The sequence below is a fragment of the Eptatretus burgeri genome, chromosome 10 (assembly GCF_056783735.1).
Source record: "Eptatretus burgeri isolate ZD-2024b chromosome 10, Ebu_testis_v1, whole genome shotgun sequence".
Lineage (NCBI taxonomy): Eukaryota > Metazoa > Chordata > Myxini > Myxiniformes > Myxinidae > Eptatretus > Eptatretus burgeri.
Window position 1 is genome coordinate 104,882,897 of NC_140970.1, and position 22,090 is coordinate 104,904,986.

At 48.3% G+C, this 22,090-nt stretch overlaps 1 protein-coding gene across 4 annotated transcripts in view; it reads left to right on the top strand.

The window, feature by feature from the left end:
- Window positions 1-22,090, top strand: part of LOC147019360 (serine/threonine-protein kinase PAK 3-like) — a 72,769-nt gene that overhangs the window by 40,250 nt on the left and 10,429 nt on the right. For 3 of the 4 annotated variants that reach the window (XM_085899807.1, XM_085899808.1, XM_085899806.1), the window contains 4 exons: window positions 14,654-14,766; window positions 14,874-14,991; window positions 21,114-21,213; window positions 21,447-21,643. In XM_085899807.1, the coding sequence (XP_085755933.1) occupies window positions 14,654-14,766; window positions 14,874-14,991; window positions 21,114-21,213; window positions 21,447-21,643 (528 nt within the window). Of the gene's footprint in view, window positions 1-14,653; window positions 14,767-14,873; window positions 15,012-21,113; window positions 21,214-21,446; window positions 21,644-22,090 lie in introns of all 4 variants that reach the window. The other variant, XR_015062758.1, reaches the window with a different exon arrangement.

Here is a 22,090-nt window from a genome sequence, read left to right on the forward strand (position 1 = left end):
AATAAACGGAATGGAAGCAAACGTGAAGGAGGAAATGAAAGAGCTACTGGGTGAGACGCAGAACATGGGCCGATGCCTGCAGGCGGGCATGAAGGCCGTGACCAGGGAGCTGGGAATGGCGACTCCACGTGTGGAAGCAAACGAGCTGGAAGGGGGTGCAACGGCTGACAGGCCCGCGGTGGAGGCGGGTAAGGAAAAAGTAATTCGGGAGACAAGAGACGAGGTGAAAGTAATTGCGAGGGAGAGAAAAGAACAATTAATACGGAGAGCAAGGATGAGGTACGCGGAGATCGTGAAAGAGCAAGGAGTGAAAAACAGGGAAGGACGGGAGCGACTTAAAGAGAAAGCAAGGTTGACCTACATAAAGATAAGGGAAAGACGCCAGAAAGAAGCGGAGACTAATAGACAGGAGGGGACAACAGAAACTTATAAATGGATAGAGACACGGGAGACAGGAAAAATAGAGAGACTGCACGATGAAGACGGGGTAAGTGACGCGCACACACACACGGAGGTAGTGGAGGATAGTGAGGTTGAGCTCGCGGAGCGTGTAGGGACTCAGTGCGAGCACCTGGATGGCCTCCTCCAGGAACGAGGGGAGGGAGTATGCCCCCTTGAGGCGAGTCACGACCAGGTGAGTTCGGTCGTGCTTTGCGAGGTTGAGGGGACGAGTGCTGTGGACGGGTGCACGGAAAGCTTGGGGGGTATAGAGGCCCCGGAGACCCTTGTGGGGACACGAATCCCCAGTGTGGTTGTCCCCGTGTGTGGAAGCGACCCCGTGTGTGAGTGGTGTGGTGGCGATGGTGCCAGAGTACGTGCTTCCCAGCACGCCGTGTGTGGGTGAGGCACCGTGTGTGAGTGAGGCCGTGTGTGTGGATGGAACGGCCAGTGTGGATGAAACGGCCAGTATGAGTGAAGCACCGCGGTTGAGTGCCCCCGCATGTGTGAGTGAGGCACGGAGTATGGATGAGGCACCGCGGGTGAGTGCCCCCGCGTGTGTGAGTGAGGCACGGAGTGTGGGTGAGGCACCGTGTGTGAGTGTCGCCGTGTGTGTGAGTGAGGCACCGCGGGTGAGTTCCCCCGCGCGAGTGAATGGAGCACCACGTGTGAGTGGTATGGTTTGTGCAAGGGAGACCGTGTGTGTGAGAGAGCGGTATGTGAGGGAGATGTCGGTCGGCATGCGGGAGCACGCAGCCGCGTCTCCCGGTGTGAATGTAATGGAGTGGAGTGTGAGCGTCGTAACACGGAGGTGTGCGTGGGTGGAATGGAGGCGACGACGGAGACATGAGAGGAAAGAAAGCCGAGTAGCGGCTGTAGTTGTTTCGGGGACCGTGCCGGGTTCACCCAGCAGTGAGCACGCGGTTCGTGCTGTGCAACGCACGAGACCGCCACGTGCTCGCTTGCGAGAGTGAAGTCCCGGTCCGGAAACGCACGCGGTGGATTTGCCGATCCCGCGGACGGACAAAGTTTAGGCAGGTAAATGGATTTGGACCGGACGGGTTCTCCACGCGATCGTATGTGTTAAGCTCCAACGGGCAAAGCACATGTGTTCGCGTGGGGAACCCCTCGAGACGTGGGGCTTGTGTTTTTTTTATGCGCACGGTGACGCCATGGCTGCACGTGGGGTTGGAATCCGGCAGGAGGGGTATCTCTGCCGGATGGTACCGTCCAAGGAGGGACGAGGAACACCTGCAGCTGCATGACGTCACGGGCAGGTGCAAAGTGCGCGAGCTCTGAGTTGCCGCGCAGGTGCTGCGCATGAAAAAAAAAACAAAAAAAAAACAAGCCTCACTTTCGGGTGCACAGGATTCCTGGGCAAGGGGTGGAAGACCCCCTTACCGGGGCACAGGATGGAAACTAGTTAGGGGGAAGGGTTAGCTTAGTTAGACCGACTCCATGGGGCAGGGGTAAGTCCTCATGGAGTCCGTGGAATGGATTAGGCAGAGGGATTTAGTGAGCTTTAGATTGGGAAATAAAATGGGATTATTTGAGGACATGGACAGACTTGTGAATGTGTAGCGGGGACGTAGTTTAGCTACGTAGTGTTAAAAGGAACGTGCTGTAGTTTAAGGGACGACGTGGGAGCACGAGTTAGTTAGGGGAGGTAGTTAGAAGGATGGCAGAGTTCAGCGGTGTGTGTGTTGAAGAGTTGTGGGTTGTGAGGTGAGTACGTGTACATGTTGAGTGAGTGAGGCCAGCGGGTCTGTGTGTATGGAGCGAATGGGGAATGCATGGTGCGATGAGTGATTGGGGGGAGGAGTGACTCCTGCCCAAGGGACCCCGGGGTCAGAGTAAAGTGAGTTAGCTGGGTTAGTCAAATTGAAAAATGGAGGTCGTTTTGTTGTTGGTGGGAGTGTAGGCTCGAAACCCATTTGGAGGGGTGCAGGAGCCCTGTTGACGGGCTTGGGAGCGTGGCTGCGAAAGGTGAGTATCGCTGAGTGGGTACCCCGGGCACCAGGCTAGTCGGCCGTGGTAGGCCAAGGGCCCATGGGGGGCCGGGATAGCGTAGTGGGCACGGGTGCGCCTGCTTGGTGCGGGGGCCCGGGGCGCCATTAGCCGCGTGGGCAGTGTTGTGGGCAAGGGTGACCCTCGGAAAGGGGCCTGGGAAGCCAGCCTGCCACGTGTGCGTTTCAGGGGAGGTGCCATGGGGGGCACTCCCCGGTGTTAGGGAGCTGGTAGGCTCGGAGGCAGTGTAGTGCCCAGGGGTGCCATAGCGGGAGATTCGGCAGAGGGTCGTGCCTGCCAAAGGGAGCCACGTGTCCCAGCCAGGAGACCGTGTGAGGGCACGGAGAGAAATTGGGGGGCGAGGCCCGAAATTGTGAGGACACCAACACAGGCGACGGGAATCTGGGTTGTTAGAACCAATAGTTTAAGCGAGAGGCGCTTGTTGAAAGCCCCGGGGTAGTTTAACAGTTAAATGGTTAGGGTAGATTAGGAGATGTACCCCTCCGCACCATCCATCCCCTCGCTGTCGTTGTGGGCCGCTGGACCCACTTTGGTTATAGATCGCCGAACTCTGGGGAGGCCATTCTGAGGCTTCGTTGGGCCTCGACACAGGACGTTAGCTCTCCCTTGTTCCCCTCCGGGAAGGGAACGTAGGGGTTGGGAGTAGGCTAGGTGACAGGATAGGTTAGCCGAACAAGGACGATAAAGGGGGTTAGGGGACGATTTATAGTGGGGAAGTAAAAATAAAAACAACAAAAAAATAAGTTGGGGCTAAATTGGGGTTTGACAAATTAAGGGAGTGGGTATGTACAGTGACAGGCAAAGGCAATAGGTTGGGAGGGAGACAGGTAGGTAGGTCCGAGCCCACCTTCCAAGTGGCCAGCACCACCGCACTCCTTCCACCAACCTCCACTGAACGGCAAAGGCTGGCCAGCTTCATCTGCTGGCTGTGTTACTGCAAGGCCTGTGCCGGCCCACTTCATCGGCAGCTGTTGTGTTGCTGCAAGGCCTGTGCCGGCCGGATCATCTGCAGCTGTGGTACTTCAAGGCCTGTGCCGGCCAGTTCATCTGCCGGCTGTGTTTGCCTGCAGCGGCCTTCTTCTGCGGGCTGTGTTTGCCTGCTACCTTTGCCATGCCATGCCCACTGCCCCTGTTCACCAGCCCCGTTCAATTTTTGCTCTGTCCCCCCCCCCCTGTTCATTTCCATGTGCGCCAGGATCCGCAAGGCAACAGTTTGCAAGCTGCGAGAACTGCCCTGTTGGCAGCTACAACACGGGCCTGCAGTGGCGGCCCGTGCACCGTGTTTGCGTCCATCCATTCATCCATCCATTCGTTGTGTTCATTGCGTGTGCCACTTGAGCTGGCACGGAGACTGCATTTGTGCAGCCCATGCACCGTTGTGGTTCACTGCGTTCAGTTCAAAAGGGAAGGCCTTGGACTGCGTGTGAGCAGCCAGCCACGTTCCCTGTCACCTGCATTGTTTTGAGCCAGAGACTGCATGCGAGCAGCCTGGCTCCCTGCTAACTGCTTTTCTTTTGCAGAGTTCATTGATCCTGGGCCATGGTTTAGTGTAAAATTTGTAAGTTAAGGTTAAGATGTACTGTAAATATGAGTGCGCCCCCGGCATGTCTGTCTTAGCGCCGGCAATTTTATTTAAGTCGTCCGTGTGAGTGAGTTTGTTTAGGTAGTTACGCAGCCCTCAGGTTATTTATTTTGGGGACACGAATACCATGAATGTACTAGGGGAAAACTACACATGATGGCACACGAAAATTTGACGACTCGGGACGAGTCTGTAAAAAGGGGAGGGGGTAGTGTTGTGGTTACCAAATTCGCAAACCACCATTCAGGTCCCTTAGGTGAGGTATCTCGGTAAGTATATGTGTAGTTAGGCCCAAACCCGTTGTCTAGAGGGAATAAATGTTATTCATGCGTGCTGCGACTCTTCAGGATAGCCGTTTTTCTTTTACTATCTTTATTTTGGACCAACCGCCATTGTTACCACCACCAACCACAACATCAACCACCCACCGCGGCGCCGCTTCACGTCACACCTCGCAACCGTCGCATCGCCACCGTTCTTGCGCCGCTTGTGGGTACCGGTGTTGGACTCGTGCAGGGCGCGCGCCGAACAGCGTGTACAAAACCACGGATTTTCAGCTCCAAAAACGGATCAAAAACGACACACGCCCACTTTTGTTCCGTCCAATCGGTGAGCGAGGGGCGATTTGGCCCCGCCTCCAGGGCGTTGGAGGGCGATCGCTATATGCAAATTTATGGATCAAAATGCATTCACGCCCACTTTTTCTCGGGCCAATGGGGAGCGAGGTGAAAGGTCGAAGGCAGGGGGTCAAAGGCGAAGCCACGGGGCTTATATAAGCGACCGCGTTCGTCAGTAGAGTTGAGTTAAGACTTCGCAGTCGGTGGAGTTGAGAAGAAGAAGCAAGAAGGAGTTGGTCGTCGTCGTGTGCGTTGGAGTCGGAGCGAAGGGGACGGAGCTGTGGAGAGGCGGCGAGGGCAGACGAGGGGGTGCTCACGTCGTGCCGGGAGCTGCACACCAGGGAGGCCGACGGCGCGACCTGGTCGAGGTGGAGACGCTCGTCGCGGGACTCGAGGCAGAGTAGAAATCCTCCTTTCCCCCGAGCATCAGCAACCCCTCCCTCTGTTTCCCCCCCGCGCTGAGATAGTGCGACCAAGGGGGCCCCCTTCCCACCCCCTACCAGACACTGTCCGCGAGGCCCGCGGAGTTGAGGCACCATCGCCGCTCCGCGTCTCATCACCAGACGGGTAGGCCCGACCCGGTCTCGGCCTCAGCCCGCCTCATCTTTGAGGGTGTTCTTTTCCTTGGTTTTGGGTATGTGTTGTCGGCTCCGTCTGTGAAGTAAAATTGTATAAGTGTCGCCGTGTGCTCGCGTAATCGGTATTAGATCTGCATTGTCGCATTTGCTTTTTGTGTAAAATTGCATTGTGTTTCTTTTTGTCTTCCTCTTTTCTATGTGCTTTTGGTGGAATTGAATATGTGTGCTTTCCGTTCATCGCGAATAAATGTGCTTTGTGTTGAACTGTTTCCCGCTTCGCTTCGTCATTTCTTTCATTGAATCCTCATCTTGCTTCACGTAAAGGGTTGGTAGTGGGCTGAATACGCCCGATAATTAATCGAACCGTCGAGGTCGACGAATAACACCGCTCGGTTATCCCGATAGTACGGAACGGGTCGCTTAAGTGGCCCGTGTCCGAAGTCGACCTGCGGCGAGGTGCGATCGCCCGGTCTACCCTCCGTGTGGGTACTTAGGTAGGTCGAATTTGGCGAGCAACCCTATCCCACGCGGGGGCTGATTGGCTCGATCGCGGTGAGACCGAAAGGTCCACCCGTGACTGGTTCCCGGCGTTAGTCCGAGAGGGTCACGACTGGATTGTCCGTCCGGTGGGCGACGTGCAGCGATTCGAGTTACGTGGCCGTCAGCACGCCGGCGGGCGCGAATCCGTAACAGTATGTTCATGGCATTCATGAGTATATCTGTCAAAAAAGAAAAGAAAAAGCATGGTTGCATATAATTATTGTAACTATAGCCAACATGTAACCATAAACAAATGCCAGATGCCTTTTATTAATTTATCGTTACAAAAGATCCATCAAATGGTTTTTTTTTATTTTACATCATGTTAAGCTCGCAGAAAAGCTTGTAAATGGCATATATCGTATACAGGACCAGGACATTCGGAGACGTGAGTGTGCTTTTTGCATAGATAACAAGGATACGAGTAGACAGTGGACAAATCGATCAATGCAATGTACGAACACATTTTAATCAGGGATCCCAGCATCATGACTTGTCTGCTCAGATGGAAACAGCAAGTAGGCCAAACCACTTTGGCATTCTCACCTGAGCTTCAGGATCCAAGCAGAGTGCTAAATATATATTCGACTTTATTACATCAGCTAGTGTTTTAACGATAGCTGTGATTATATCATTGGAGTGGTAATTTGAGAACAAAAATATATTGTGTTCAATGCTAAAAGATGAGAAAATGATGTGACTTTTTGATATCTACTGTCATACAAAACTGTGATGGGAAAATAAACAATTGCACAAGCTTGTTTTCCACTTTTCAGTAAATGTATCTGATAGTCATACATTATCACAGTTTTGGCTAGGAACCATGCATTTATTACATATGCACAGGGAGGGGTGGGTCAGCATAGAACAGCAAGACAAGGGAGGATGATGGAAGAGGAGTGTGGATTGTATGGAGGATAAGAGAGGAAGGAGGGTAGGGGCATGTGGAGGATAAGAGAGGAAGGAGGGTAGGGGCATGTGGAGGATAAGAGAGGAAGGAGGGTAGGGGCATGTGGAGGACTGTGGATTGTATGGAGGATAAGAGAGGTAAGGGAGGGTAGGGGCAGGTGGGAAGAATGTGGATTGTATGGAGGATAAGAGAGGAAGTGGAGGGTAGGGGCAGGTGGGAAGAATGTGGATTGTATAGAGGATAAGAGAGGAAGGGGAGGGTAGGGGCATGTGGAGGAGTGTGGATTGTATGGAGGATAAGAGAGGAAAGGGAGGGTAGGGGCAGGTGGGAAAAATGTGGATTGTATGGAGGATGAGAGAGAAAGGAAGGGTAGATGGTGTGGGAGGAGGAGGTAGAGAAGTTTGTGAGCAAATAGGAGGGCATGAAATAGAAGGGGCTTGTAAGGAACAAACTAGAAGGTTGATTGGCTGTGGGATGAGAGGGATGTTGGTGTTGGGGTTGAAGTGTGTGTGTGTGTGTGTGTGTGTGTGTGTGTGTGTGTGTGTGTGTGTGTGTGTGTGTGTGTGTGTGTGTGTCCTCCATAACTCCAAAACCATAAAACTGAGCAGTCTGAAACTTTGCATGCATACTAAGGGAACTCCAAGGGAGTGCATGAATGAAAACTGGGTGTTTGTGTACATTTAAACTCCCCTTTTGAAAAGAATTAACTCATCTCATCATGAAAAAACAAAAACAGGTTCATTTTTGGTCAGCCCGCTCTCCCTCTCAGGGGTGTTTATCCGCCATTTGTTTGACCGTTTCAAAAATGCCTTGGCAATTTTCCAGGATGACCTCTCACGGACAAATTAAAGTATCATCGAAATGTCTTCAGATTTCAGGATCGGAGCTGGTGGACTAAATAACTGTCGAAATCTGGAGTGAAATCTGAAAATTTAAAGAAATTACCCGTTATTATAACTAAGCATATTTACTTGTTTACTTTTTATTCCTCTTTTTTCCCCACCTTTGGAATAAACTCCCACACTCTCTTCAATCCCATTCTTCCCTCCAGGCCTTCAAAACAGCCATTCACCACCACCTATCGTCCCCCATCCAAATCCTCGATCTTTTCTACCCCCGTTAATCCACCCCAAACCCACCTCCTTCGAATTCCCTGCTTTCCTTCCTGAAAGTCCCTGTTGTGTCCATCTTGTATTCTCCATGTTCCCCACCCCATCCCTCTCCCTTCCACAGATCTAATGTCTCTGTTCCCCACCGTTTTTGTCCTCTATCCCACCCCTCTTGTCTCATGGCCCCCTTGCTGTGCGTTGTGTGTTAGTTCTCATACGAGCCTTGACAATGTACACGAAAAAAAAAAAAGGTTGTGATCCCTCCTTCTCCATATTAACAAATTGCCAAAGCATTAAACGTAATTTTCTTTTACTGTTCAGAGAATTATATTGAGGGAAGAAAAGATTAAGGAATGTGCCCAAAGTGTAACTTCATTGATCGAAACAAAACAATTACGATAAAGTGCTCTTCATCGAATGCCTGATCTTCGCTGTATGCATCACTAATTGCCTGCCAAGCCAGCCGTTCCTTACCAACCGTTTTGTTGGAGTGTTTCCTTGAGTGCTTAAGCCACTTGGCGAGCGCTCGACTCCTCTGAGCTCCCAAGGTTAATTGCACCAAAACTTCATAGGATCACACTTTTTTTACCATGATGCACCTTACTCCGGGTTTTAAAGTCATTTTCTCACAATTCATAACTTATGAACACACGAGCCACGGCTTGTCGCAAGGAAGGGATGGGAGTTGGGTGGAATGAAGCAGGGGAAAGGGTGGGGTGGGAGGAGGTAGAGTACCTATATATAGAGAGTAGCGACATAGGGGGACCAGAATTTGATGGTCACGTGACACATGGGCGCCATTTTGTTTCACACTCTAGCGCCAAGCTACGCATCGAATCCAGATCTTCACCGAGTGAGCTCGGAGAGACCGAGTTTGAAACTGAGTGAAACTTTATTAGTCAAAATGACGGGTTGTTGCGCCTTTGGGTGCAGCAACAAATCTGAGAAGGGGTACAGGATGTATAGGTTTCGTTTTCAATTTCTGCATTTAAGCTTTTAGCCGTCGACAGTGCCTTTAGGCACGGCTCCCGGTATTGGAAGCATGTCATCATGTGACCCATATAAACTTTCAAGGACATCTAAGCTTTTAGAAGTTGTTTTCTATGGAAAGAAGAGAAAATTAGTTGTTTTGATAAGTAATTTGATGAACAATTTTGGTATTTGTCTATTTCTTATGTTGACCAAAAACCAGTCAAGTTTTAGACTAAAAAAAAGGGCAAAATAATGTACACATATGGACATTGACATGTATGGTATATAAGTCTTACTGTATATGCGTTGAATGTGTTACCATGGTAAAGATTATTGTAATAAGAATTATATCAATCATAGCAGCAATTGATATTATTATTGATTTATTTGATTTATAGCCTGTATGATTAAATTGGAACAAAAAATTACCTATAGAACCACTGCCCCCACGCCTGCCCCAAAAATGAAATGCTTTAAATTTGGGGACCCTCTTTATGCATGCCGTTGATCTTATTTATTATCATAACCCCAGTAAGGATCAATGGTAGTCTGGGATGTTGGCATCTAGAAAGCTAACAATATGGGCAATCATTATTTAGCAACCCAATTAATTTACATATTTATCACTTAATTGCACATTCTTATGAAAATACACAATTTGTAATGAATTGTCTGTTTATTTGGTTACCATGGCAACACATTAGATGGGGTTTCATAAAAAAAAAATCTAGCCTACAATCTCTGACCTTCATACTTTCATTTGGTGTATTTCCATTTTTGTTCAGAATCATCAATCATGTAGTATTGTCTTGAAAACTTGCTGTCAAGTTGTTAATATTTCACCAAAATTAATTTTGCTGTAAACACTAATATATAACTAATCATGATATTACGTATTTATACACTTGAATTTGAAAATGCCTGCAGTGTATGAACAATACAGGTAACTCTGCATGCATGTAAGTCAGCCTTATTAAGTCGAATAATCGCACAAGTTTAAACAAATTTTGAAACCGTATTATGCAAGACGTGTTATTTACCTTCTGTGAGGCAGATTTGTTCTACGTCGAACAGATTTCTGTGGTCCCAAGAGATTCAAGTTAAGCAGAGTTACCTGTACTTATAATTTGTAGCATTTCTTTATCGTTCATCATCTTGCAAATTGATGGAACACTGTTGACAGAAATAAAATAGCAAGTCAAACCTACTGCGATTTTTTCATGGACTGTTTCTTCACAAGATTGTACCAGTTGAATACTTAACATAAGCATTTTGACATGAACGTGCTTCATAGATTCATCCAATAATTGCATAGCAGGCCTGTGCAATTAACTATTCTTTGCCCATAAAAAGGGTCATTTCAATTGTTAAGATATTTTTGAAATCTGATACAATCATTTTGGCATAGTCACTTTTTGGTGTGTTTGAGAGCGTGTTGGGTGGTAACTATGATGATAAATTACATGTAGGTATCGGTGTTTGTTGTTTTTGTTTGTTATGGGTGAGATGATAATGTGGTGAGATGAAAAAAGTAAAGATGGGTGAGGTGGGGAGGGATGGGTAGGGGCAGGTATGGATCAAATTGAGGCCCCAACTTAGGCCTATGGACTCGAGATTTTTATTTGGCTCGACTTCATCTCATAAGCCTACACAGGCCGAGTTTCTCCCAAATGTCTCGTTCTCTGGCAAACTTACTCTGAGTTTCCCGTGTAATGAGTACATGCATTTTAACATTTTATCACTTTCAACCCCATTGATTCTATAATCAAGATCTTTGGCCGAGTAAAACATGAGAATAAATATATATGTCCAGTGATGTATCCCACCCTCCTGATTTATTGCTTCATTCATGCATGCTGCTACGGCGGTAGCGCATGCACCGCGCGTTATCCAGAGTGAAACAAAATGGCGCCTATAGCTGAGTTGTCGCTACTCTCTATATATAGGTACTCTAGGAGGAGGGAGGGGAAGGGGTGGGAGGAGAGTCTCGCCATTGCCCGGCAACGCCAGGTATCTTTGCTAGTATAAAACCTATGGCTGCTTGCTCCATTCCACATTCATGTGCATTACAACTCAGACACAAGCAATTTTACATTTTTTTGTAAAAACAGTACACAAAACAATTTTTTCGTCCCTAAAATAGGTTTTATTAAGTAAATGTTGACTAATGTATATAAAACTGACATCAGAGGTTAAGCCTGGTCAAGGTCAGTTATTGCTGTTTGTCCTGAGATTTGCAACTAATGATATCGTTTTGTTCATGGGGGGAGGGGGGGGGGGAGTCAGAGCCAAAATTGAGGCTTTGGCACCTTTCCATTCATGGTAAGGATTTATAAACAAATTAATTTTATTAAGATTCATGTTTCGAGTGAAGTTGTCTGATGTACAATGCACATGTGGGTATGGGCTTGTTCTAATATGGTGAGGGAGTGTAGGTATGTCCTGTCTGGTGTTCTCTCTTGTCTGAAGCTGGATCAGGTCCAGGCCAGGTGTGCCACTTGAAATGGTGGCTACACAAAGTTTGTTATGATCAGGCCGCTACATTGGGGCCAGCGATGGTTCGCCAGTGGCTCCTGGCACTCACAGCGTGATTGGTGGAGCTCGCCTGTAAAGCCATGCCCACATTGGCCCAGAGGACGCAGGCCCTATGCCCATCACAGGCATGATTGAAAGGAGGGGTTCCTTTGTTCGACAGGAGTGAGGAGAGGAGGAGTCATCGCGAATCAGTTCCTCGGCTGCTGGCTGCACCCTTACCCTGCTCGCTGCACCCGAGCCTCGCCAACATTGGAGAAAGACGTTCAAGCTGCACGCCAGCGGCTTTTCATGCTGCCGCCCTGTGGGGCTTCTTTTCCTGAAAGCCTGGTCGGGCTTGTGGGAATGAGAGTTGTATGAATGTGATGACAATTGGCTTTTAGTTCATTAACAGTTCTGTTAATTGTATGTACTGTATTTATCATCGTAAAAGTTTTGCCTTTTTAAAATTTTAATCCTGGATTCTCTGTTTGTGTTTCGTGTGCATCATAAATTATTTATATTTCCAAGGACATGCATCCACCTGGTTCTGCATCCTGCTACCCTTGGACAAAACCGTTTTGGAATTCTGATTATCCATGATTAATAATAACCAGCGTGGTATTAGATCGCGTCTCCAGATACGAGGTGGTGCAGTGTTCAGCATTGCCTCGGTAATTTGGCCACGTGATTTGACCCTCATGGTGTAAGAGGCGGTGTTGGTGCAGGAACCATTAGTCTTGTGGAGGGAAGGAGAAGGTATGGGTATAGCCATTGCTCGCAGTGTGCGAGCTGACTTCTGTGGTGTTCGTGCGTGCCTGCGCCCTGCGAGGACGTGCCTGCACCCAGCGAGGCTGCACCCACCAAGGAGTGAATGGCTACACTGCCAGGGTTGTGTGAGCTGGTGTCAGAGGTGTGCATTCCTGCACTGGCTAAGGTATGTTTGCTGATGCTGCGGGGGTTGTGTTGACAACAGGAGTACTTATCTACCCTCACCTTGGTCGAGTTGATGCTCGCACTCATCGGGCTTTTGCAAGGATATGACTGTGCCGTGGGGGTTGCGTGCCTGTGCCATGCGAGGACATGCTTGCACCATACAAGGCTGCACCCACCGAGAAATGAATGGCTGCACCTGCCGACGGGTGTGAAGTTGTACGAACTGGTGTCCGAAGTGTGTGTTCCAGCATTGGCTGAGGTTGGCATGCTGATGCTGCAGGGGTTAGGTTGGTACAACGGGGGTAGTTGTCTGCCCTCGCCTTGGTCGAGACGATGCTCACACTCATCGGCCTGGCACTCAAGATGGGAAGGGGTGGGTTTATGCTCACAGGGATGGGGGTAGCAGAGAATTGTGTAGCTCCAATATAGAACCAGTTATTAGAAAGGAGTTAGCGGGGACCCCAATTAGCTGTTTGTTTTAATGTTAGTTTTTGTTTATGTGCAAGTGCAGAGATTCGGGAGCAGTTGGCCGCTTGTGGCAATTGGAAAAGGAAGAGTGCCGTTGAGAAAGAGCAGAAGGTTCAAGGCCAGAAGCGGTTGTGGGGAGGGGCAAGGAGGTCCAAGTGCAATAGGCCATTTGCACCCAAGGCTTTAAAATTGTTTATGGAAGAGCCTTTGAGGGGCTTGGTTCCTGGGCTAAATTTGGACTCAGAATGCCAGTGAGGCCGGTCTCAAAGGAAATTGCCCCCCTCTCCCCCCGGTAAAGTGGAATGTCATGCAGTCAGGGGGCTGACCTGAAGGAGATTTGACGTGTGACCTGGCCTTGTGTTTGGATTGGTCCCACCTCAAGGGAAGCTTTTGGTGATGCTTTGGGGCCCCTCATCTTTGGTGCAACCTGAGTTATGGTTTTGGGCTCATGGGATCACTGGACTTCGGTGGATGTGGTCCCTTCGAGGTACCTGGCAGAAGTGTTTCTGAAAGGTCCACTTGAGGCAGATATGGCTGGGCCGTGCCTTGGTGGCAGCACTACCGAGTGCCAGTGAAGGCCTGCGGAGGTGATCGCTGGGGTAAGTGGTCCAGCAGCCTCTCACTGAGGTTCAGGGATAGCCCAGCATGTGGTGACCTAATGTGTTGGGTGAGTTGATAGACGTGGGTCACCTGTGAGGACTGGGTTTGATTTCTGCCACCAGATGATCAACCGGAGCATCTGTGGAACATTATGCTGCTAACCTGGGAGCACAACTGGGTAAAGCCCAGAGGAGCCTGCATAAGCTTACACAGATAGTCTGCTGCCATTTAATAGGCCCTTAGTTTTAGGCAAGGGCCCAGGGACAGATTGACATTGAGGACCAGAGAAGAATTGGTGCAACAAGTGCTACTGGTATTGAACAACCTCCCCAGTGGAAAGTTTGATTATATTAGGAAAGATGAACATTCAGGGTTAGATCGCCATGGAGTAGGGAAAGACCCCTGGCAGTCATGAGAAAACAAGAAAGGGCTACGGTGGTGACCTCCCCCGGTGAGGACCTGACCCTTCAGGAGCCTTGTCAAGAATGCAAGGTCCATTAGAGAGGGCTGTGTTGCATTAATGGGGAATGCATGTGGAGGGATCAGAGACAGTTTTGAGGCTTTCGCACCATTTCCTGTATTCATATTTACGTTGAGAATGAAGTTGTCTGATGTTACAGTCCAAATGGGTGGTGGGGGGTGGGGGGAGTAGCTTGGCCACGCTGAGCCTCCATTGCATCGGTGGTGCCCCCTTCTCCCACCCTCCCGTTGGAGACACCTGCGGCAGCCACGATTGCCTGCTACAACTCGTATAAGGCACTGTGACTGAACTGCACCTATGGCAGGGTTTGCTGCATCTGCGCGTTGCTGACGGTGGAGAAAGACGTTCTCGAGATGCATGCTAGCGGCTTTTCTTGTCGCCACCCTTTTTGGGCTTCTTTCCCTGAAAACCTGGTCTGGTTTGCGTGCATGAAAGTTGGATGAACGTCGCACCTTAGTTTTTGGTTCATTCACAACTCTGTTAAGTATTTATTTATTTAACATTGCAAAAGTCACGTCTTTCTTTCATCCGGGGATTCTTCGCTGTGTGGTCACGTGCCTAATAAATTATTCGTATTTCCAAGACGCGTGTGCAAAACATGGTTTTGCGACCTGCCACACTTGGACAAAACACTCTCAGAATAGTGAGTATTTCCTGGGAGTGTTTATTTCATTGCTTACCTGCTTTAATAACCAGCGTGGTATTTATTAGACCGCACACGGTGTCATGAGGTTGTGAAAACCGTTCGACATCTCATCGTTAATTTAGCCTTTTGTGAAGCATCCGCTTCAGTATTTTGCAGCTTCCCACCCCACTGTTTAACGGTACTGGTGACGGCCTGTGAAAGTGACGATGCATTGTGTGTTGAATGCTGTGCACACAGGTTGCTATAAAGCAAATGAATCTACAGCAGCAGCCGAAGAAAGAACTCATAATTAACGAAATACTCGTGATGCGGGAAAACAAAAACCCCAACATTGTCAACTACCTGGACAGGTAACAAGTATGTTGGCTGGACCTCTGAACACTGTTACAGACATTAAAGGACCAACAGCTTTGATGCATGTTGTAAAATATATTTCCATGCATTCATGAATGTCCAGTTACTTGGTGGGTGAAGAGCTTTGGGTTGTGATGGAGTATCTTCCGGGTGGGTCGCTCACTGACGTCGTGACAGAGACCTGCATGGATGAGGGTCAGATTGCTGCCGTGTGCCGGGAGGTTTGTATGTGCATGCACAGGTTTGTACGAGTGTGGCACCTCCACAGTGAGAGGGACATTCAGTAATAGTCTCTATGATAAATGCTGTACTCTGCCTGACAAACCCCAAGTAATTGACAACAAGTTGATTGAAGTGAAATAGCAACATGTGCTCAGAATGAGCAAAATGGCTCGCACCACAATGAAGTACATTATTGAGTAGCAAGCTTAAGCGGCTATTGTTTTGCTTTTGTGTTTTTAACAAGATCCATCATACTAAAATACACAATTTGGTGTTTCTGTCTGTCTGTCTGTCTGTTTGTCTGTCTGTCTGTCCATGATATATTTGGTCGTTAATTATAAAGTCTCAACCAAACTTGGGGAATTTAGGGGGTCACATGACGGAGGTTCTAGTGAATGCCCCCCTCCCCAAGGGTTTTTTTTTTTACCTTGGATATACTCCATGTTAAGGTGTATAAAAAGCTTATCGTGGGGCACACCTTCAGGAAGTAAAAATTATTACAACAAACATTTCAGTCAATTCCATCCAACATATGATTACCATTTTAAACAGCTGCTGGTGTTGTTTGACACAAAACTGAAGGACATTTGGAGGAGACCCAATGTCCTTGAGACATTCTATGTTATTGCGTCCCCCACAGACTAACGGATCTGAGCCGTCTCGACTTGTTAGGCCTCAAGGTAGTCTGTGAGCGAAGCCACAATGATCTTTAGCTACTAAAGGTGCTTAAACAAGTCTTCGCACAAGAATGGTGTATTCCATTGCATGTCACCATCAGATTATATGTTAACTGAATATGGATTGTTTATAACTTGTATCTTGGGGACTCCTATGCGATTTCTCCCGGCCATGGCTTCAAGTGTGACGTGCAATATTGCCCCCGACACCATTATGGCCCAATTGTGACCTTTATTCGGTGCATTCGCTGCATAGCCCTATTTCTGACGGTCGCTAGCATTGCTTAATACGCACCTGAGAGAAATTTGGGGAAAATTGAACGCACTTTGGCGGTATGTAGGTTGAGTCGCTACTCGGCGGTTAAAAAAAAAAAAAGTTGTAAGCGGTTATCCGGTTACGTCAAGTCATGTCAGATTTCTGGTGACGTTCATAAGATTTCTCCAACCATCCCTATCTTGCATTGCTTCCGAAGCTCTGGCAGAGGTAGCTTGATTGCAGCCTTTACCCCATCCTTCCAGCGCACACAAGGTCTGCCTCTTCCTCTTCTTCCCTCAAAACTATGGAGCATGGTTGATTTCGCCAGACTTGTTTTCTGCACACATGATGGGTCCAAAGTATGACAGTTTATGTTTTCGTATCAGTGCTTCGAATGTGGAGCAGGGAAAGATCCCTGGTCTGTCTGGTTTCAGGGAAAGATCACGTGGTGGTCTAATTTCTTCAATCACCGATATGTTTGTTCTTCTTTCAGTCCTTGGAATTTTAAACATTCATCTCCAAAACCGCATTTAAAAATTGTCAGTCTTCTTCCTTTCTTTATTTTTTTCATTGTCCATGACTCGCATCCATACATTGCAACTGGAAATACCAGAGTATTTCTCGGCCTCCTCTTGGTTTGTTTTGTCACATCTTTGTCTTTCCAGATCTCCATCAATCCTGACATTGCTGTTCTCCCCAACACAAACCGTCTCTTAATATCTTCTCTACACTCTCCACTCACTTCAATCTTAGAACCCAGGAAGATGAAACTTTCCACTATTTCCATGTGATCGTCTCCCAACCTGAACACTTCGATCTTCTCAGTTGACAAGATGTCAGTCTTTTTTTTTTTTAGGTTTGAATAAACACCGTCTTTTTCACTTTCCTCTTTCACTCTCTGCAGCAGTTTCAAGTCTTCTTTACTTTCTGCATGAGGTTGTTGATACATCTTCCTCCAATCCTAACTCCAGTCGCTATCGTACCAGTTGGATGTTTCATCAAAAGTGAATATAACCACAAGTGAATCCGTCCAATCAGTCCATTGATAATGTTGTTAAAGAATCCATGTCATTTGTACGCATCCAGATTGGATAGGAGTAGATAGGGTTTATATCTGAGTTTCATAATCCGTGGCTTTGCCATGAGCTGTTGTCATCATGACCATATGACTGACTTGATGTTATACATGTGTTTTAAGGTTATTATTACCCCATGCATGCGAAGTGAAAAGCAGGGTTAAGCAGTCGGTCAACAGGTCGGTCTGTCTGTCCATCCACAAACGTCCGTTTATGATTGAGGAACAACTCAGTTCAATTGAATGTTTTATTTGAACATGAATCGGAAAACAAACCTGTAGTTTACCAGTACTCTGGCTCTGAATTCGTCCCAATCGAACATGCGCAGAGGCATGAGTTTTTTTGGGGGTTTTTTTTTAGTGACTGCCTATCTGGCAGTCAAACAAAATTGAAAATCATGTTACATAATTATCAATCATTGTTCAATATATTAGCATTGAAGTTGTCTCTTACCCAATTGCTTCCCTGTTTTTCCTCATATTTATACCAATTGATGTATTGTCTGCTCAGGCCAGATCAGATCTGTGACTTGCTGCAGGTATCATGTAAACCTGTACTAACCTGTTCCATGGTCGGGTTGTCGGCGACTAAACCGTCTCCCCCACTAGGTTTTCTGGTGAGGAGGGTGTTTGGTTATGGACACCCAGCAGGATTAAAAACAAAACCTGTCAAAGGGCGGAAGAGCTCCTTGTGAGCCAACGGCCATCCATATCTAGTGCCCAACTGTGTCTGCGGACGTCCTCCAGCAGTTGGGTTACTTTTTATTAGGAGGTTGGTGGCTGGATTTGCACTCCGGCCACCTTAAAACCCTTCATTCCGCAAAACATTCGAGAAGAAAAATTTAAAAAAAATCTGAAAACCCACTCCGTGGGAGTACCTCCTGTGCAGCTTCCCTTCGCAGGGCAGCTCACCAGATGACGGGATTGGGGCAAAGCCTTCGGGACCCCCAATCTTTGATGATGGGAGGGAAAACACGGGGTAACATTCCCGGGTCAGATTGCGGGAGAGTGTGTTGGAGTGGCGCTGAGGTGTCGTCCACCAGATGGCGGTCTCCTTGGGTTAACCTGAGGCGGTCCCTACGGATGTGTGCCTGGAATGTCCTATCCCGAAGAGAGGATGATCACCTGTCTCTGTTATCATCTGAGTTCAAGTGATTGGACACCGGTATTGCAACACTCTCTGAGGTTCTGAGACCGGATTGCGGCAATATCATGGTGTGTGGTTACACCGACCATTGGTCTGGTCGCTCTGTTGGTTACCATGCCCAATGAGTTACTGTAGCTGTGTCCAATAAGCTTGACTCCATTGATAATTGAGGTAACACCGGTCAATGAGCATATTAGAGACAAAGTATTCGTCACTCCTTGGGTGTCATTTCCCTGGTCTCTGTTTATGCTTCGACTGAGGTGAGTGACCTCATCGTGAAGGACGCATTCCACACCACGCCCGAGTCTGTGGTTGAGCAGTGCCCCAGGCGAGATGCACTTCTTGTCTTGGGGGATTTCAATGCATCGACTGGAACCGATAGGGATGGTTATGAGACGTGTTGGTCCCCATGGGTCTGGAACTGTGATCCTGAATCCCACTAAGTTCCTTGACTTTGCAAGAAGTCATGGACTTAGGGTGGCTGGTTCATGGTTTCAGCACCCACAGGCTCATCGCTGGACTTGGTATTCCAATGCTGGTGGTGTGGCAAAGGAGATTGACCATGTGCTTGTTGATGGTCACTGGAGGATGATCCAGAACTGCAGGGTCTACCGGAGAGCTCAGTTCTTCAATACTCACCACCGGCTTGTTGTAGCAACTCTTAAGTTTCAGCTCAAATCCAGGAAAATGGTAACATCCCAGCCGAGGCTGGATGTTGGCAAGCTCAAGGATGAGAGGGTAGCTGGGGAGTTTGCGAACAAGCTGAGTGGAGATTTGGGAGTTCTGGGTGCTTTGGGAGATCCTGAAGAGTTGTGGAGTGCCTTCAAGACCACCGCCCTTGATATTGCCGGTAGATGTCTTGGAACTCACCATCGGGCGAAGAAGAAATTTGTCTCAAGGGACACTGGATACCATTGACCAGAGTCACAGGGTCAGGCTGAATGACAGAGCTGATCTGTTCAGGGAGTTGAGGCATGAAACTGCATGAAAAAGGGTGGACTAGGAGGCCAATGTGCGAGGAATCTGTGTGGGGGTAGAGCACCAACTGTGCTCGTGATTTTTGTCCTACTTAGAGGAATTTGCGCATTGCGTTCCTCCAATCCCATCCCTCGGTGTACTACAGTAAGAGCAGAGGGTGGTGGGCTCTTGACAGAGGAGTCTGAAGTGAAGGCCCGTTGGGCCGGTTACATTGAGGGGTTGTACCAGGCTGATCCACCAGCTGTCGAGTTGGACGTCAGGGGTGTTACAATTACTGTTGCTAACCCTCCAATCAACTGTGGTCCACCTTCCTTTGTGGAAACACAGGCAGCGGTGAACTGGTTGAAATGGGGTAAAGCTCCAGGGATCTGTGGCATCCCTGCTGAACTTCTCAAGGCTGGTGGACATGCTGTACCCGTGTCATTGCATGCAGTTCTGTTCGCTGTCTGGAACACAGGCATCATCCCAACTGACTGGAAGAGGGGTCTTGTTGTCCCTCTCTGGAAAGGGAAGGGTGATCGCCAAGACTGCAACAACTACCGAGGGGTGACGCTGCTCTCGGTGCTGGGCAAGGTCTTTGCTCGGATAATTCTTGAAAGGGTTCGCCACCATCTGCTTGAGCACCAGCGTCCAGAGCAGTCAGGCTTTACAACGAAGAGGTCAACGATTGACCGTATCCTTGCTCTTCGGATCCTCACCGAATGCAGACGAGAGTTTCGGCAGGGTCTGCATGCAGCGTATGTTGATCTCTGTAAAGCTTTCGATTCAGTGAATCGGGATGTCCTCTGGATGATTCTTGGTCTTCCTGGGGTGCCACCATAACTGATCGATTTGATGTCTGAACTCTACTCTGGGATTGAGATTGCTGTGAGATGTGGTGGTACCATCTCGGACTTATTTCCAGTTATTACTGGAGTTCGCCAGGGGTATGTACTGGCCCCCACACTCAGCACTTGTATGGACTGGATTCTGGGGAGGATGTCAGAGAGATCAAGCTGTAGTGCATCATTTGGGAATGTCAAGATCTCTGACGTTGTTTTCGCAGATGATGCAGTCATCTTTGCGGAGACTTTAAATATCCTTTTGGGGGCCCGCAAAGTGCTGAATGAGGAGTCGGAGCCGCTGGGATTACGGGTTTCCTGAGTCAAAACTAAGATCCAGGCTTTCAATGACATCTTGGATGCTGCTGTCCTGTCTGTGCCTGTTTGTGGTGAGGATGCTGAGGTCGTGGAGAGATTCACCTACCTTGGCAGTAAAATTCATGTCTCTGCTGGCTATGAGTCAGAGGTCAATAGACGTCTGGGTCGGGCCTGGGGAGTCATGGATTCACTGGATCATCGGGTGTGGCACTGCCATTACCTATGCAGGAGGACGAAAGTCCGAGTCTTCAGGTCCTTGGTGCTTCCAGTCTTGCTCTATTGATGTGAGACTTGGACTCTGACGAGGGATCTGAGACGGAGACTTAATTCCTTTGGTACCAGGTCTCTTCGGAGAATCCTTGGCTATCGCTGCTCGGACTTTGTGTCCAACGAGTGGTTGCTGAGAGAGACTCAAATGAGATTTGTTAGCTGCGGCTGTATGGACATGTGGCTCGTTTTCCTGACGCTGATCCTGCTCACCAGATTCTCTCAGCGAGGGAGTCTCATGAGTGGAGGAGGCCAATGGGCTGACCACGTGCCTCGTGGTTGCAGCAGGTTGATCAGCATCTCAAGGAGATGGGGATGGGCCAGGCATCTACCTGGGGGATGGCCAGATGGAGGCCTCTGGAGTACCGGCGGAAAGTGGATGCAGAGACGCACTGCTCTGGTGCATTCTCCAATACCTGACCTGACCTGATGTATTTAAGAAGCCATGTCACTAAAACCCTGCTCATGAATTGACATACTTGAATGCCTAAAATATAGCCAATCATACCAGATCATAATATTCATTCAATGTGCTCGGTTTAACATGTTAATCGACTCGTATTGCTGTCCTACCACTTCCAGTGCTTACAAGCGCTCGAGTTTCTCCACGCCAATCAAGTTATACATCGCGACATCAAGAGTGACAATATCCTGCTGGGTTTGGATGGCTCAGTCAAGCTCAGTGAGATTTGGGAGGGGGAGGGAACAGGGAGATTGCAACAAAAAAATAAACCCCCACTTTCTTCATCTTGCAAATGATTTGTTTGACGGTTCATGCGTGATCAGTAACAAAAAGTTTTGGATAAAGTGAAAATCTGGGAGGGTGGCAGATTTTGGAAATATTGAGGCCCAATATGTTGTTTTCCAGTGTATATGTAACACAACTGACTCTTTACCTACAATTTAATCCAACAGCGGACTTTGGCTTCTGCGCTCAGATAACTCCAGAGCAGAGCAAGCGCAGCACCATGGTGGGAACGCCTTATTGGATGGCACCAGAGGTTGTTACCCGGAAGGCGTACGGCCCTAAGGTGGATGTATGGTCTCTCGGGATAATGGCCATTGAAATGGTGGAGGGAGAGCCACCATACCTCAACGAGAACCCACTGAGGGTGAGTGCATTTGGTTATCTTTCTTGCATCTTTTAAAAAAAAAACTATGTCCAGCGCCAAGGCTCGTAGAGGAGCAAGAATGCAGTACTGATCAAGACGTAATAAAAAAAAATAATAATAATAAACAGAAGGAAGAGGAGATGGTGGTAGAGACCAAAAGCAGGGTTGAGGGACAAAATGGAGTGAGGCTTTGAGAAGTAAGACACATTGGGTGTATGGATATGGACACCCAGCAAGAATAAAAACAAAACATGTCAAAGGGTGAAGGAGCTCCTTGTGAGCCAACGGCCATCCACATCCAGTGCCCAACTGTGTCTGCGGACGTCGTCCTGCAGTTGGGTTACTTTTTTTTTTCGGAAGTTGGTGGCAGGATTTGCACACCAGCCACCATAAAACACTTCATTCTGCAAAACTGACAAACACAAAGACAAGCCGGTAGGCGACATG